This window comes from Panthera pardus, unplaced genomic scaffold, assembly GCF_024362965.1.
Source record: "Panthera pardus isolate Hobbes unplaced genomic scaffold, ASM2436296v1 HiC_scaffold_8, whole genome shotgun sequence".
In the NCBI taxonomy this organism is placed as follows: domain Eukaryota; kingdom Metazoa; phylum Chordata; class Mammalia; order Carnivora; family Felidae; genus Panthera; species Panthera pardus.
In genome coordinates this window covers 1,308,574-1,322,698 of record NW_026527013.1, presented here as the reverse complement: position 1 = coordinate 1,322,698, position 14,125 = coordinate 1,308,574, and the positions used below count along the sequence as shown (strand labels likewise).

At 65.1% G+C, this 14,125-nt stretch overlaps 1 protein-coding gene across 3 annotated transcripts in view; it reads left to right on the top strand.

Annotated features, from left to right (window-relative positions):
• AP3D1 (adaptor related protein complex 3 subunit delta 1) overlaps nt 1-14,125 on the top strand; it is a 37,254-nt gene that overhangs the window by 16,990 nt on the left and 6,139 nt on the right. Inside the window, exons 6-25 of one of the 3 annotated variants that reach the window (XM_053896858.1) lie at nt 230-363; nt 1,262-1,394; nt 1,542-1,615; nt 2,638-2,687; nt 3,880-3,929; nt 4,246-4,294; nt 5,260-5,405; nt 5,492-5,640; nt 5,711-5,941; nt 6,357-6,588; nt 7,683-7,828; nt 8,184-8,325; nt 9,824-9,895; nt 10,596-10,671; nt 11,139-11,341; nt 11,580-11,653; nt 11,736-11,916; nt 12,208-12,273; nt 12,608-12,721; nt 13,614-13,760. In XM_053896858.1, coding sequence (XP_053752833.1) covers nt 230-363; nt 1,262-1,394; nt 1,542-1,615; nt 2,638-2,687; nt 3,880-3,929; nt 4,246-4,294; nt 5,260-5,405; nt 5,492-5,640; nt 5,711-5,941; nt 6,357-6,588; nt 7,683-7,828; nt 8,184-8,325; nt 9,824-9,895; nt 10,596-10,671; nt 11,139-11,341; nt 11,580-11,653; nt 11,736-11,916; nt 12,208-12,273; nt 12,608-12,721; nt 13,614-13,760 — 2,469 coding nt within the window. Of the gene's footprint in view, nt 1-229; nt 364-1,253; nt 1,395-1,541; nt 1,616-2,637; nt 2,688-3,879; nt 3,930-4,245; nt 4,295-5,259; nt 5,406-5,491; nt 5,641-5,710; nt 5,942-6,356; nt 6,589-7,682; nt 7,829-8,183; nt 8,326-9,823; nt 9,896-10,595; nt 10,672-11,138; nt 11,342-11,579; nt 11,654-11,735; nt 11,917-12,207; nt 12,274-12,607; nt 12,722-13,613; nt 13,761-14,125 lie in introns of those variants that run through there. The other 2 variants (XM_053896856.1, XM_053896855.1) reach the window with 2 other exon arrangements.

The following is a 14,125-nucleotide window of genomic DNA, read 5'->3' as shown; positions in this document are numbered from 1 at the left end:
GGAGCAGGTGAGCAGGCCTGGTTTGGAGGCCAGAAACCAGATGAGCTGGAGAGAGGGCTTTCCTTCGGGTGATGGAGGGGAGACTCGGGCAAATGCAGGACAGGTGAGCAGGACAGGTGAGCTGGGTGGCTGCGGGGAGGGCGACAGGGGCAGCGGGGGAGGTGAGCAGGGCCGGCGCCGGGAGAGTAGCGGTGTGGCGGGGAGGCTGACCGGACCTCTATCCCTGCAGATGTCGCACACCAAGCCGTACATTCGGAAGAAGGCTGTCCTGATCATGTACAAGGTGTTCCTGAAGTACCCCGAGTCCCTACGCCCCGCGTTCCCCCGCCTGAAGGAGAAGCTGGAGGACCCCGATCCCGGTTTGTCGATTGGCGAGGGGGTGGCTGGGGGCGCGGGGCTCCGTGGCATCTGTGAGCCCCTGGTGCAGGATGCTGCAGGGAAAGCGTTGAAGGGGCACTGGGTCCCGGTCTCGCGTCCTGGGATGTCTCCAGACAGCGCCTCCTTCCCTTCTGGCACCTGCTTCCCGCGCTCTGGCCTGGAACCCGCTGTTTCTCCGAGTTGCCTGGCCCCGTTTGTGGGCCAGGTGTGGGGTTTAGGCGCCGAGCTCTGGGTGCTGGGTGTCCCCTTGCCGCTGGGCTGCCCTTTTTCCAGCCTCTCAGCAGACCCCCGCCGTCCCCACACTGGGGAGTGCCCGCTGTCTGGTCACACCTTAGCGCTCATGACTTGATGCCGGTGTCTTGGCCCCAGTCCCCGCCACGGGGCTCGTGCCTACTTGTCCTCTACAAATCCTTCCTTCGTTGAGGACTCCCCAGGCTGAGCAGTGTCAGGTGGCTTCTGTGACACAAGGCAGGTCCCAGCTTGTCTCTCGGGAGAGCCTGCCTTGTCTTCAGGAGAATCACAGGCCGTGGAAAGTTTTGTTAGGAAAGTAGGAGCGAGGCGGCAGGCGTGGTGGGTGTCCTGAGCCCGGAGTTCCTTGGGACCTGCAGGGGAGCAGCCCACAGACTCAGGCGACGGGCCGTGTCTGTTGCCTTGGCCTTGGCCGCTGGGAGCCTAGCCCTGACGTGACTGGTACTTCAACCCGGCCCACAGGTGATGGGCAGTGTGCCAGGCACAGAGCAGGGCTCCCTGCACTTGGGGGGACCAGCCTGAGGAGGACGCCCCTCCTCGAGAAGGCCGTACCTCCCCGTGTTGTTGAGACTCTTAACTGCTGCAGAGGGACTCCCTTGCTGATGGGACACCCCCTTATTTCACAGGGGTCCAGTCGGCCCGCAGTCAACGTCATCTGTGAACTGGCCAGGCGTAACCCCAAAAACTACCTTTCCCTTGCCCCCCTGTTCTTCAAGCTGATGACCTCCTCAACCAACAACTGGGTCCTCATCAAGATTATCAAACTGGCAAGTATCCCTCCTGACCTTCCCTTCCTCCCACGCAAAACGGCCCCGGCGTGTCCTAGGAGTCCCCTGGGCGTGTGGGTGCGGGTCGGAGTCCGCACGGTTCTGTTCCTGCCACGAGTGATCCCCCCCGGCTTCTGTCGTCCCTAGTTTGGTGCTCTGACCCCCTTGGAGCCAAGGTTGGGCAAGAAGCTGATCGAGCCTCTCACCAACCTGATCCACAGGTGAGCCCTCGACCCCCACGTGACCTCGTCTGCCGCACGCAGCCCCGTGCCCCCTCTGGGCCCTCGGGGGGACCCGGGGAGAGTCCTGGTGGCAAGAAGCAAACACACGCCATGGGACTTGGCTCTGGACCATGAGCTGTGCCACCGAGGCTCATGCCGGCCCTCCCGGGACACTGGGAGCTGTGAATCCGTTTTTGGAAACAGCACCAGTGAAAACAAAAGGAAGGAAGACCCCTAGCTCACCAGTAGGCCCTGGCCGTCTGGCTGGGTCTCTGGCCAGTTCCGGAATGTTGCAAGAGCTCCCACTCCACTCTGGGTACCTGCGCTTGAAGCACGGACGCTGAGTGGCGGATGGCACCAGAGATCTGCTCTCCAGGGGACCTGGGAGGATGGGCGGTGGGAGGAACGGGGGTTTCGTGGCCACATCAGACCTAGCGCCACGTGCCCTGCGTGAGGCCTTGGGCTCAGAGCATCTTTGGTTTTAAATGACAGGCATCTTTGCATGTGGTGCGGCTCTGTGGTCTTCAGAGGGGATTAACGGGGAGCCATGAGTCTCGTGACTATGGTGTGGACGGGCTGCTGGCCCCTGTTCTCTGGGACAGGTGGCGGCCATGCTGTCAGGTTTAGGTGACTTGGGATCAAGAGCGTCACCTCGGAGGATGTCAGAGTGGAGTAGACGCACCTGGTGCCTGCCCTTGGGTGTCACCCTGGGCCGTACTGGACGCCCCCAGGGGTAGCACTGGGGCCACGGACGTCTGTGCTGTGCCCACCTGTGTGTGGGCCCCTGAGGCGGGGCAGGGGGCCGTCCCAGGTCCGGAGAGACATTTAGGGCAGGTGGCATTCCCTCACGGACATCACAAAACGGGTTCTGGGGACATCAGAGGTCACCGCCGGCGGTTAGAAAGGGAGGCTAGTGTCCCCCGGGGACTGCCGCGGACCCAGGCGACGGGAGCGTGCGGGGCCACCAGGCCTGCCTCCGCCTCGGGCCTCCCGGTCCTCACCCTCTGCTCTTCCTCCGCCAGCACATCCGCCATGTCTCTCCTGTACGAGTGCGTGAACACCGTCATCGCAGGTGAGGGGCCCGCCCTCCCCCATCGGGACCCCCGGGGGCCACAACCGGCCGTGGGACACATGCGCCCAGGGCCCCTGCCCGCCTCCGGCCTCCAGTGCCGCGTCCTGCCACCCTCGGCCACGCACCTCCCCTGCCAGCAAGACTCTCCTTCCTGAGTATTCTAGAGCGAGGCTCCGGCCCCGTGCCGTCCCCCGTGAACCCTCGAGCACAGAACCTACCGCGGGAAGGTTTCACAGGGCGGGATCGGAAGGCGCTTCCCTGGTTTGAGTCCGGCTGTGGGCCACACAGAGTGCTGGGGGGTGCGTCTGCCCCTCCACCTGCTGTGTTTGGCGGAGCCAGAGTCGTTGCCCCCCAGGCCGGCTGGCCGTGTCCTAGTTTGCCGTCTGGGTCACTTGTTCCTGGATGTAGTGGCCCATGGGTTCACCTGCTCTCTGCCTGATTATCTGGCCCAAGCTTTTGGGAAGGCAGCCTTCTGGTCCCTCCTCACAGCCCCGTGGACAGCCTGAAATTCATCACAGGAGGCTGGCCCGGGGTCCACACTTTGTGATTGGAACTTCGTGGGCCATGGGTGTTCAGAGGCTCAGTGACACTAGTAGAAAGGGAGGGCGGGTGGGTGGGCATTGGGGCAGGCTGGCACCCAGAGGCAGCAAACGCAGAACGTGGAGAGGTTTCTCTGTGTCTGGAGGGGTCGATGGGGGAAACCGAGGTGTGGCAGGATCAGAGCTATCCTTGGTGACGGGCAGGAGATCTGGGAGGAGTAGGCCAAGGCGGGCCTGGCACGTTGCAGGGTCGTGGGTCTCAGGTGGGGGTGGAGCAGGCTCTGGAAATTGCCCTGGACGGGGGTGCCTGCCTCGGGGCTCTCTGTGTTCTTGGCCACAGAGACCCAGCGCTCAGGTTCTCACCGGGGGTCGGTCAGCAGGCGCCTCTGCCGGGCTCGGGTGGAGACCCCAGACCCCAGGAGGGGAGCAGGTCCTCGGCACAAACCTTGTGTCTGCACGGACAGCTCCGGGACACGAGCCCCCTGCGGGCGAGGGCGGCGGGAGCCCCGGAGTCAGGTTCCAAACGCGGTCTCAAGCCGGCCTGTCCTGGGAGAGTGCCAGGCGTGCCTGTGCTGTGTGGCGCCCCGACCGACGCCCCCAGAGGACGTGAGGCAAGGACTGGCGAGTCCCTGAGACAAGGTTTTCTGTTTCAGTGCTCATCTCCCTGTCCTCCGGCATGCCGAACCACAGCGCCAGCATCCAGGTACGCCCCCCCACCCCCCTATCACGACGCGTCGTGCCCTGCGCCAGGCCCTGTGCGGCGCGCGTCTATGGAGTTGACAAGGGAGCAAGGGGAACACACGTTCGTGCCCCTGGAGTGTGTACGTGGGCGGTCCCCAAACTATGTCCCTGTCGGAGCCCACAGGCCGCCCTCCTGCCGCGGGGAGCAGGGCCGGGTGTCCCCCTGCCCCTCCTGGTCCCAGGAACCTGTGAGCCGGACCAGGGCGCGCGGCAGGCCTGGGGTCACAGGATTCACTGTTGTCTCAGAGGCGTGACCACTGTCGCCTTCTCCTCTGCAGCTCTGTGTCCAGAAATTGAGGATATTGATAGAAGACTCCGACCAGAACTGTGAGTTCCTCTCTGTACCTGCACCCGGAGCCTGTGTGGCGCTGGGGCTCTCGATCCCGCACAAGCACAGGCGCTGGGACTCTTCCGCTGTGCCCCCTAGTGTGCACGGGGTGCTGCGGGCTTCAGCAGCGTTTTAAAGAAGCCAATCTTTCTCCGCTTGGCCGCAGCCCCTGCCCGCTGCCCTCGTGCACCACCGTCTCAGTGTGTGACTCAGTGGTGACGGCCCCTCCCGCGTTCAGCTGGCGGAGTTTGAGACCGTGGGTCGTGTGCCCACGCGCCCGGGGAGGTGCGACCCGGGCGAGGTCCCCGAGCCCCAGTTCCAGCGTGGAGCTAAGGGGGCTGCTGGGGAGACGCAGTCGGGGGGTCAGAGGAGAGCTGCAGGGTGAGGCCCGGAGCCGCACTGATGTCTCCTGCCTGAGGCCTCCCCGGGACCGTCCAGGGGGGCCAGCTCCCCCGTTGGCCTTGCTCGTGCGCCTGCGTGTTCTATAGACATGCTCCATCAGGGCTCCTGGCCTGTCACGCGCCCCGGAGCCCGGACCGGAGCGTCAGGGGCTTCTGAGGGCCCGGGAGCACTGGCCCCACGTTTTCAGTCCAGATCTGTTTGCGGCAGGGGCTGCCGGACCTGTCCCGCGAAGGGCCAGACAGGGCCCCGTCGCCCCCACCGTCGTGACCACGGGCCACGTGCTCACGCGAGGCTTTTACAGAAACGGGCTCTGTTGGGACCTGGCCCGTGGAGGCCCGCGCTTCACTGCCCTGCTTCGGCGACCCCGTGTGTGGGTCGCTCAGGGGGAGACAGTGGCGCCCCGCGTGCGGGAGGTCACCTGGCCTGCAGCGCCCACTGTTGAGGACACCCGGGGGCCGGCGTGCGGCCCGTCCTGGCGGCGTCCACGTCGTCGCTGTCTCCGCACAGGCCCCGAGGGCTGTGAAGGCGCGTCCGGGCTAACGGGGTCTCGCCGTCTCCGCAGTGAAGTACCTGGGCCTGCTGGCCATGTCCAAGATCCTCAGGACGCACCCCAAGTCCGTGCAGGCCCACAAGGACCTCGTCCTGCAGTGTCTGGACGACAAGGACGAGTCCATCCGCCTGCGGGCCCTCGACCTCCTGTACGGAATGGTGTGTGCCCCGCCCCGGCCTGTGCTCCCCGCTCCCCCGCACGCGTCCCCGGGCTCCTCCCTCACCGGCTCCTCCCCTCCCCCCAGGTGTCCAAGAAGAACCTGGTGGAGATCGTCAAGAAGCTGATGAGCCACGTGGACAAGGCCGAGGGCACGACCTACCGCGACGAGCTGCTCACCAAGATCATCGACATCTGCAGCCAGTGCAACTATCAGCACATCACCAACTTCCAGTGGTCCGTGCCCCACAGCCCCGGGGGGCGGGCGCCGGCACGGGGCGCGCTCCTCAAGGGCTCCCTCCTGCAGGTACATCAGCGTCCTGGTGGAGCTGACCCGGCTGGAAGGCACCCGCCACGGCCACCTCATCGCCGCGCAGATGCTGGACGTGGCCATCCGCGTGAAGGCCATCCGCAAGTTCGCCGTGTCGCAGATGTCCGCGCTGCTCGACAGCGCCCACCTGGTGGCCAGCAGCACCCAGCGCAACGGCATCTGCGAGGTGCTCTACGCGGCCGCCTGGATCTGCGGGGAGTTCTCCGAGTGAGTGCGCTCCCCAGGGAGAGGCGTGGCGGCTGCCCCGGGCCCCCTTCCTGGGCCGCCGTCTCTGGGGACGGCGCGGCGTCAAGTGCACATTCCCGACCACGAGCCCCAGCGAGGAGCCGGTCGCGGCGTGGCCCGGGGTGACGGGGTTTCTCCCCAGTGTCCTCTCCTCCCTGCCCGTCGCAGCCGCGGAGGTTCTGTCGCTACAACGATGCTGTCGAGCTGGTTTTGTTTTCTTTTCGTTTTTTTTTGGTTTTTTTTTTTTTTTTTGTGCCGCTACTCCGTCATCGTCCCGTCGTTGCTGTGGCTTCTTCCCTAGAGTCCTGTCCATCTGGCCTGGTGCCTGGGGATGGGGGAGCGCCCACGTGACCCCTGTGGCGGGGCGGCCTGCTCATCGGGCCCTTCTTGTCCGCAGGCACCTGCAGGAGCCCCAGCAGACCCTCGAGGCCATGCTGCGGCCTAAAGTCACTACCCTACCCGGCCACATCCAGGCCGTGTACGTGCAGAACGTGGTCAAGCTCTACGCGTCCATCCTGCAGCAGAAGGAGCAGGCGGCGGAGCCGGAGGCGGCCCAGGACGTCACCCAGCTCATGGTGGAGCGGCTGCCCCAGTTTGTGCAGAGCGCGGACCTGGAGGTCCAGGAGCGGGTGAGCGTTCCTCGGGGGTCTGCCTCCGGAAGAGCCTGTGTCTCTCGTTTGTGGCCGGCTTCGCCTTTCCCAGAGGGCATCTTGGGAGAAATCTGCTTTCCGGGGCTCCCTCCCGGCCCCGGGGATGTGGGCGGGTTCCGGGCCCCCCCCCCGGCGGGGGAGGCGCCGGTTGGTCCTCCGCAGGTGGAGTGCAGCGAGAAGGGGGCAGGTCGTGAGAGAGAGAACGAGTGGGAGGTGCCGGCCTGCAAGGGAAGTATCGGAATCAAGCCGGTTGGCAGCAGGTTCCCGGGTGGGGTGGCGGGTGGCCGGGGACCGGGCCGCTTGCTGCGGGGACACTGGTCTGGCACGTGCTGCATACAGCAGGCGGGTGGGAGGGAGCTCGGGGGGGGGGCCGTTTCTGGTGCCCCGGGGGCAGCGGAGGGCTCTCAGTTATCCAGACCTCACAGAAGCGTTCAGTGCCCCGGCCTGGAGCCCTGCGTCAGGCTGGGAGCCGCACTCGAGCCAAGTCCCGGGTCGGGGTCCGCAGAGGACGGGCAGCACGGCGGCGCCCGGTGCCTTCTAGAAGTTGCGGTTTCGGGTTGTCTGGGTCTCGGAGGACAGTGCTGTCTCTGCTTGTGACTCTGTCTCGTTTGGGGGCCCGTTTCAGTCTGTCTCCTGCAGACTGACCCGGCGGCCAGGGCTGGTATCTTCCTCCCCGGGTGCTTCTGTGTGGCCCGTGGCTTCTCTCGGTGCCTTTGGTACATACGTACACGCGCGTATGTTTTCTTAACGTTTATTTGTTTTGAGAGAGCGCATGCGCACAGCAGAGGGGCGCAGAGAGAGAGGGGACAGAGGATGTAAAGCAGGCTCTATGTCGACAGCAGATAGCCCGATGTGGGGCTTGAACTCACCAGCCTTGAGATCAGGGCCCGAGCTGAAACTGGACGCTTAACCGAGCCCACTTCTTGTGCTGCTCTCGGTGCCTTCTAGACGTTCTCAGTAGGGTCAGACGAGAGGCAGCCACTCTCCTGGGCTGGGCAATGCGTTAGGGTGCTAAGTGGCCTACAGGGCCAGTCCTCCGTGACCAAACTGTGACTCCCCTGTGGTCTCCTCAGGCGTCCTGCGTCTTGCAGCTGGTCAAGCACATCCAGAAGCTTCAGGCCAAGGACGTGCCGGTAGCAGAAGAAGTGAGTGCCCTCTTTGCCGGAGAGCTGAACCCAGTGGCTCCCAAGGCGCAGAAGAAGGTTCCAGTTCCTGAAGGGTGAGCTGCGCGGCCTGTCAGAGGACATGGGCCAGGATGGCAGGAAGAGCAGTGAAAGAACCACAGTGGGGTCTTGACTGGTGTCCCTGTCCCAGCTGCCGCCCCCCGGAAGTAGACGGGGCAGCCCTTGCCTACAGATACCGGGTATGACGAGCCGGCACGGGGTCCCCAGAACACGAGGAGGGTCACGAGGGGCTCCTAGACTCTCACTGGGCAGCCATGATCTCAAGTGGCGGCCTAGCTTTTGCGTCCTCGTCTCCGAGAGGACAGGGGTGTCCCTGTCTCATCTGCCCCATGAGCGTGCGAGGCTGGCACTCGGGCTGGAGCTGCCTCGTGACCCCCCTGCATCTTATAGCCTGGACCTGGACGCTTGGATCAACGAGCCGCCCTCGGACAGCGAGTCTGAGGATGAGAAGCCCAAGGCCATCTTCCACGACGAGGAGCAGCGCCATGCCAAGCAGCGGCAGCCGGAGGCAGAGGAGGAGGAGCTGGCCCGGGTGAGCACCGGGTGCGGGGAGGCCGGGCTTCGTTCCCACTGGGGCCTCCGGGGCGGACGGCCTCGCTCAGGGCAGACCCTGGACCCTGAGCCCCCAGGTGGCTGAGCATGTTCCTGTCCTGTCCGATCTGAGCTTTGTCCCAGTACCCTCAGGGGAGCACTGAGCCAACCTGGGAGGTCTGGGTTGGGTTTTGTGCAAATGAGAAGCGGTTTCTCTTAAGGCCTGAGCTCCTCAGAGAGAGTCATAGGGCCTGGTTTGGCAGGCAGGGGGTTTTACTCGTGCTTTCCGGGTGGAGGGTTTTATTGTCTTTTATTTTAAGAAAATTTTTTTAATGGTTATCTTGGGGGTAGAGAGAGAGAGAGAGAGTGCATGTGCTCATATGCACGAGCGGGAGAGGGCAGAGGGAAAGGGAGGCACAGACTCTGAAGCAGCTCCAGGCTCTGAGCTGTCAGCACAGAGCCCAACGTAGGGCTCGAACTCCCGGACCGTGATATCATGAGCTGAGCCAAAGTCGGACGCTTAACCGACTGAGCCACCCAGGCCGCGCCCTTGGAAGATTTTATTTTACTTTAAAAAATGTTTTTTCTTGGGGCGCCTGGGTGGCTCAGTCGGTTAAGCGTCCGACTTCGGCTCAGGTCACGATCTCGCGGTCCGTGAGTTCGAGCCCCGCGTCGGGCTCTGGGCTGACGTCTCAGAGCCTGGCGCCTGCTTCCGATTCTGTGTCTCCCTCGCTCTCTGCCCCTCCCCCGTTCATGCTCTGTCTCTCTCTCTCTGTCTCAAAAATAAATAAACGTTAAAAAAAAAAAATGTTTTTTCTTAATGTTTATCATCTACCTGGGAGAGAGAGACCGGGACAGCGTGAGTAGGGGAGGGGCAGAAAGAGAGACACAGAATCTGAAACAGGTTCCAGGCTCTGAGCTGTCAGCACAGAGCCTGACACGGGGCTCGAACTCATGAATTGTGAGATTGTGAGCTGAGCCAAAGTCAGATGCTCAACGCACTGAGCCCTGCAGGCGCCCCTCCGGTGGAAGGTTTTATAACAACATGCAGCATTCAGACAGCTCAGAAAAGTCCAGAGATACTGCATCCCCTCAGCTCCCCACCACACCATGCCTTATCGTCCTGAAACAAGGGGTCCCCTCGTGGCCTGTCCTGCTCTCCTCCTGCCCATCTGCAGGCTGAGCCTTCAGGCAGTGTGATCTGACTCCCAGCTCAGCTCTTCTTCGTGACTGAGCGACCTCAGACAGCTCACCCAACCTCTCTGAGCTCACATCCTTGAAACAGAAGGCCATCTCCACATCCCGGGGTCATTTCTGAGCTCTTGCTGTCCCCCCACTTGTTCCTGCTGCGGTCTCCCTATTGGTCAGGGGCCACCAGTAAAGTACTGGGGCGTTCCGGGCCCGCCTGGGGCCTGGAACATGGACGCAGTCCGCGCCTGGAAGGGAGGGTCTGTTCCACGAGCATTCACTGACTTGCACTTCGAATCCTGTCCCTGCAGCGTCGAGAAGCCCGGAAGCAGGAACAGGCTAACAACCCTTTCTACATCAAAAGTTCCCCCTCTCCCCAAAAGGTGAGGCTGGCCCCAAGTTGTCCTTGAGAGACACTCCCCTACCCCTGAGCCCCACAGCGCCCCCATCCGCTCTCGGGAGGACACCAGGGGCCCCCAGCTCCAGGCCAGAGTTTGGTTGTCACGGTAGGTCCACGTGGCCCAACTGCCAGGTGGGTCTGAACACCAAGACCCGGGAGCGGGTGTGGATGTGGGGTATTCCACATGACTAGAATGTTCTAGATCTTAATCCAGGTGGTGCCTGCTGCCTTCCTCCGTGTCCTCCCCCCGCTGGGCTCCCCCCGGTCGACGCGGCTCCATATGGGTGCTCCATTGCCCTCCTCTGGGGATTGCCAGGTCACCTCGTGGCTCCGCTCAACTTTCTGAGGGGCCGAGGTGGCCCACACCTGGCGTGCACCCTCACCAGCTCCTGTGATGTCTGACTTTGATTTTAGCGCTCGCAGGGGGTTCGGGCTGCATTACTTTTCTAACTCGAAGTAGGTGACCCAGACAGAAAGCTGTGCCTCGGCCCTGTGCCTGTTGGTGCTGACGGACCGTTCCCCAGTCTTAGGGGGCTGTGCTCCCCAGGGTGCCCCGTCGCATTTGCAGGGGTCCTGCACACCGCCGGCTGCGTGCGTGTGTCATCCTGGGCCGTGGCCCCACCTCAGGCGTCTCCGTCTGTCCGTGCGTCCTGCCCGATAACGCTCACTGCTTGCTTCTCCAGCGGTACCAGGACATGCCCGGAGTGGAACATATCCCCGTGGTGCAGATAGACCTCTCGGTGCCCCTGAAAGTGCCAGGCAAGTATTTGCACAGGCGGTGTGAGCCCCGGGAACCCATGAGCGAGAGGGTGGGGGCCCGAGTCTGGGTCCCGGATGCTGCCAAGGGCCAGCCTTACCAGCCCCGGACCTGCCCCCTCCTGCATCCTTGGCTGGAGTAGGTTCCAGATTGGAGGGTGAGTGGGGGGTACACGCCAAGGGCCCCAGCCTCTCCATGCTGGCGCCGCCTCGTTTCTCCCTGGACCCTGCCGCGCCCCCACCGCCACCCCCACCCCCGCCGCCACACACCCGCACGTCCGCACTCGGAAAGCCTCTGCCTGCTCCCGGGCAGCCACGGTGGCAGCCCCTGTGAGCTCCCTCGCCCCCTTTTAGCGCAGACCATGGTGGGCCGTGGGCCGCTCGCCTTGCTGAGCCCCCAGGGGCCACCCTCCCGCACGTGGCTCTCGGGGCCAGGGCGGCGCTGAGCACCGTGGGGCGCACGCCTGCAGGGATGCCCGTGTCGGACCAGTACGTGAAGCTGCAGGAGGAGAGGGAGCACCGGCAGAGGCTGGAGAAGGACAGGAGGCGGAGGAAGAAGAAGGACAAGGACAAGAGGGGCAAGCCGCGGCGCCACAGCTCGCTGCACACAGAGAGCGACGAGGACATCGCCCCGGCGCAGCGGGTGGACATCGTCACCGAGGAGATGCCTGAGGTCGGCCCACTGGGGCCACGACGGGCGGGGAGCGGGTTCCCTCCACGGGCAGGTGTCCCGCGGGCACCACCGCCGCTCCCGGGGCCACGCTCGGGCGGGCCTTCCCGTCACTGGCGTTCTCGGGGGGCCCCTGGCATCCCGACCTCTTGCCTACGGAGTGCCCGTGGGGGTGGGGGGCTTCACAGACCCCGGGGGGCTCGGGCCGGACGGACTGGATGCGCTTTCTCTCTCCCCTCAGAACGCTCTCCCCAGCGACGAGGACGACAAAGACCCCAACGACCCTTACAGGGCCCTGGACGTCGACCTGGACAGGTAAGCACGGGGGCGGAGCCGGGCCGTCCTGTTTCCTGTGTCCCCGTCAAGTGCTCGCTGTGATGCACCCGCCTGCCCCCAGGCCCCTGGCTGACAGCGAGAGGCTGCCCGTCCAGAAACACAGAAACGCCGAGACTACCAAGTCCCCCGAAAAGGAGGACGTCCCTGTCGTGGAGAAGAAGATCAAAAAGCCCAGGAAGAAAGAGAAGAAGCACAGAGAGAAAGAGCGAGAGAAGAAGGAGAAGAGAAAGGAGGAGAAGGAGGTGGGCGCGGGCAGCCGGGTGCAGGGACCCCGCAGCCCCCCACGCTGAACGCCACATCGCCCCACGCCGGCCCGCGTGGCCACGGCGGGGCAGGCCTGGGGGTAGTGCCGGTGGGCGGCCGTCCGGGGCTGCCCGCCGTGGCGCCGGTAGGGTGGGAGGTGCCGCCCGGTCTCCCCGCGCGCGGGTCCCCGTGGAGCCGGAGCGGCCGCGTCCGGTCAGGGCGGCGCCGCCCGTGCTCCTCTGGAGCCTGCGTTGCTGCTTCACCGAAGGCGCGTCTTCCTGTGGTTCCAGGGCGAGGACTTCGATTTTTGGCTGTCCACCACCCCGCTGCCCGCCGCGGCCCCGGCCCCGGCCCCGGTAAGAGCCTGGTGGCCTGTGCCGGCCCCACCCGGTCCTCCACTGGACACACGGGTGCACGTCCGGGCTGTCCGCCCCAAGGTTGCGTGGGCGCACAGACCGGCGAGGTTGGGGCCGGCCCAGCCGGTGGCTGTAGGAACGGCCCCCGTCCCAGCCTGCAGCCCCTCGGTCGGGCCGGGCCGCCTCTCCCCTCTGGCGGCCGTGCGCTTCGGTGCCGACCGGATGCCCCGTGTGCTGAGGGAGGCCGGGCCGGGATGCAGGGCTGGGGGCGCAGAGGACACCCTGTCCCGGGTGCCAGTTGGCTCCTCGAGCGCTGCTGCCCGGCTTCCTGCAGGGAGACCCTGGAGCGAACGCCGTCACCACTGCCCCTGAGGGAGGGGGCGAGGAGCCCAGGAGAGAGGAGCGAGGCGACGACGAGGACGGAGACAATGAGCGAGACCCCGAAAAGGTGAGGGCGCGTGCCTTGGCTGCCCTCGTGGAGTGGCCGCGTGGCTGTGCAGGAGAGGGTCGTTCCCGAATCCCGCGAACGGGGGTCATGGGGGTCCTGGTGGCGGCTTCTCGTTTTTACGTCTTATTCGGTAGTAACTCACCCATGGGAAGTCGCACCTTTTCACAGTCTGTGGTTCAGGGGCGTTCACCGTGTTGTGTTACCATCACCGGTGCCTAATTCCAGAACATTCCCTCTCCCCAAAAGAAACCACGTCCCCACCCGTGGTCACCCCCCCACCCCCTCCCCGGCCCCCACGAGCCCCCTTCCTGTCCCCGGATGAACCTGTTCTGGACATTTCACACGTGCGGACTCACACCCCGCGTGGCCCCTCGTGTCTGGTCCCCTCCCTGAGTGTCGTGTGTTCGGGGTCCGTCCTCGGGCAGTGGGTGCGGACGCCTTGTTTCTGCTTGCGGCCGAGGGACGTGCGCGTGTGCGGTGGACACGTGCGTGTCCGTTCACCCACTGAAGTTTTCACCTCTTGGTTGTCGTGAGTCGTGTTCCCGCGAGGGTGTGTGTGCGGGTTTTGGCGTGGACGTGTGTTCTTATGCCTGCGCTGAGGAGCTGCCGGGCCACGTGTCCACGTGTGGGTTCTGGCTGGTCTCCCTGTGCGTTTTCACCCGTCGGCGGTGAGCCGCTAGGTCCTCGCCTGCTCCCCGTGGACCCGGGGCTTGCTGGTCTGTGCACTCTGCCGCGCGTGCTCCTTCCCTCGGCTCGCTAGCCCTGCGTCTCGGAGACGTCGTGTCGTCACGACGCGTCCGCGGGCTGCCGAGTGGCCTCGGTGCGTGTCGTGCCTCGCTGGGCAGCAGCGGCCAGAGAGCCCTGAGGGTTGAGCCTGGTCTCTCTGCTCCAGAAGGCTTCGAAGCATAAGAAGAAGAAGCACAAGAAGGAGAAGGAGGAGAGACCCAAGGACAAGAAGAAACCCAAGAAGAAGCAGCCTCCAGGTGAAGAGGCGGCAGAGCCCGTGGAGAACGGCGCGCTCGCTGACGAGCCTCTCCCGGTGAGGGGTACTTCACTCGCCCCCCGCGGGCCGGAGGCGCCCCCACGGCCCGCCGAGGCCTCGACGCAGGGACAGACCCGGGCCGAGTCTAGGAGCCGCGTCTGCGGGCCGGCGGGCAGTGGGGCCTCGGTGGGCGCGGGCGGGTGACCCCGGGGCTGTGGGATTCGGGGGGGTGGCGCTCTCGTGTGGCGGGACGTCCCCGAGGTGCAGGCGTGCGCTGCCCGGGACCCCCGGGGACTCCCCGGACCCCGCTTCTCGTCGGTCCCGACGTTCCCACCGGAGCGCTTGGCAGCTGGCGACAGGCCCGGCCCGTGAGCCGCCGCCGCCCTCGGGTTCTCGCTGGCCGAAGCTGAGCGTTTTCCTCT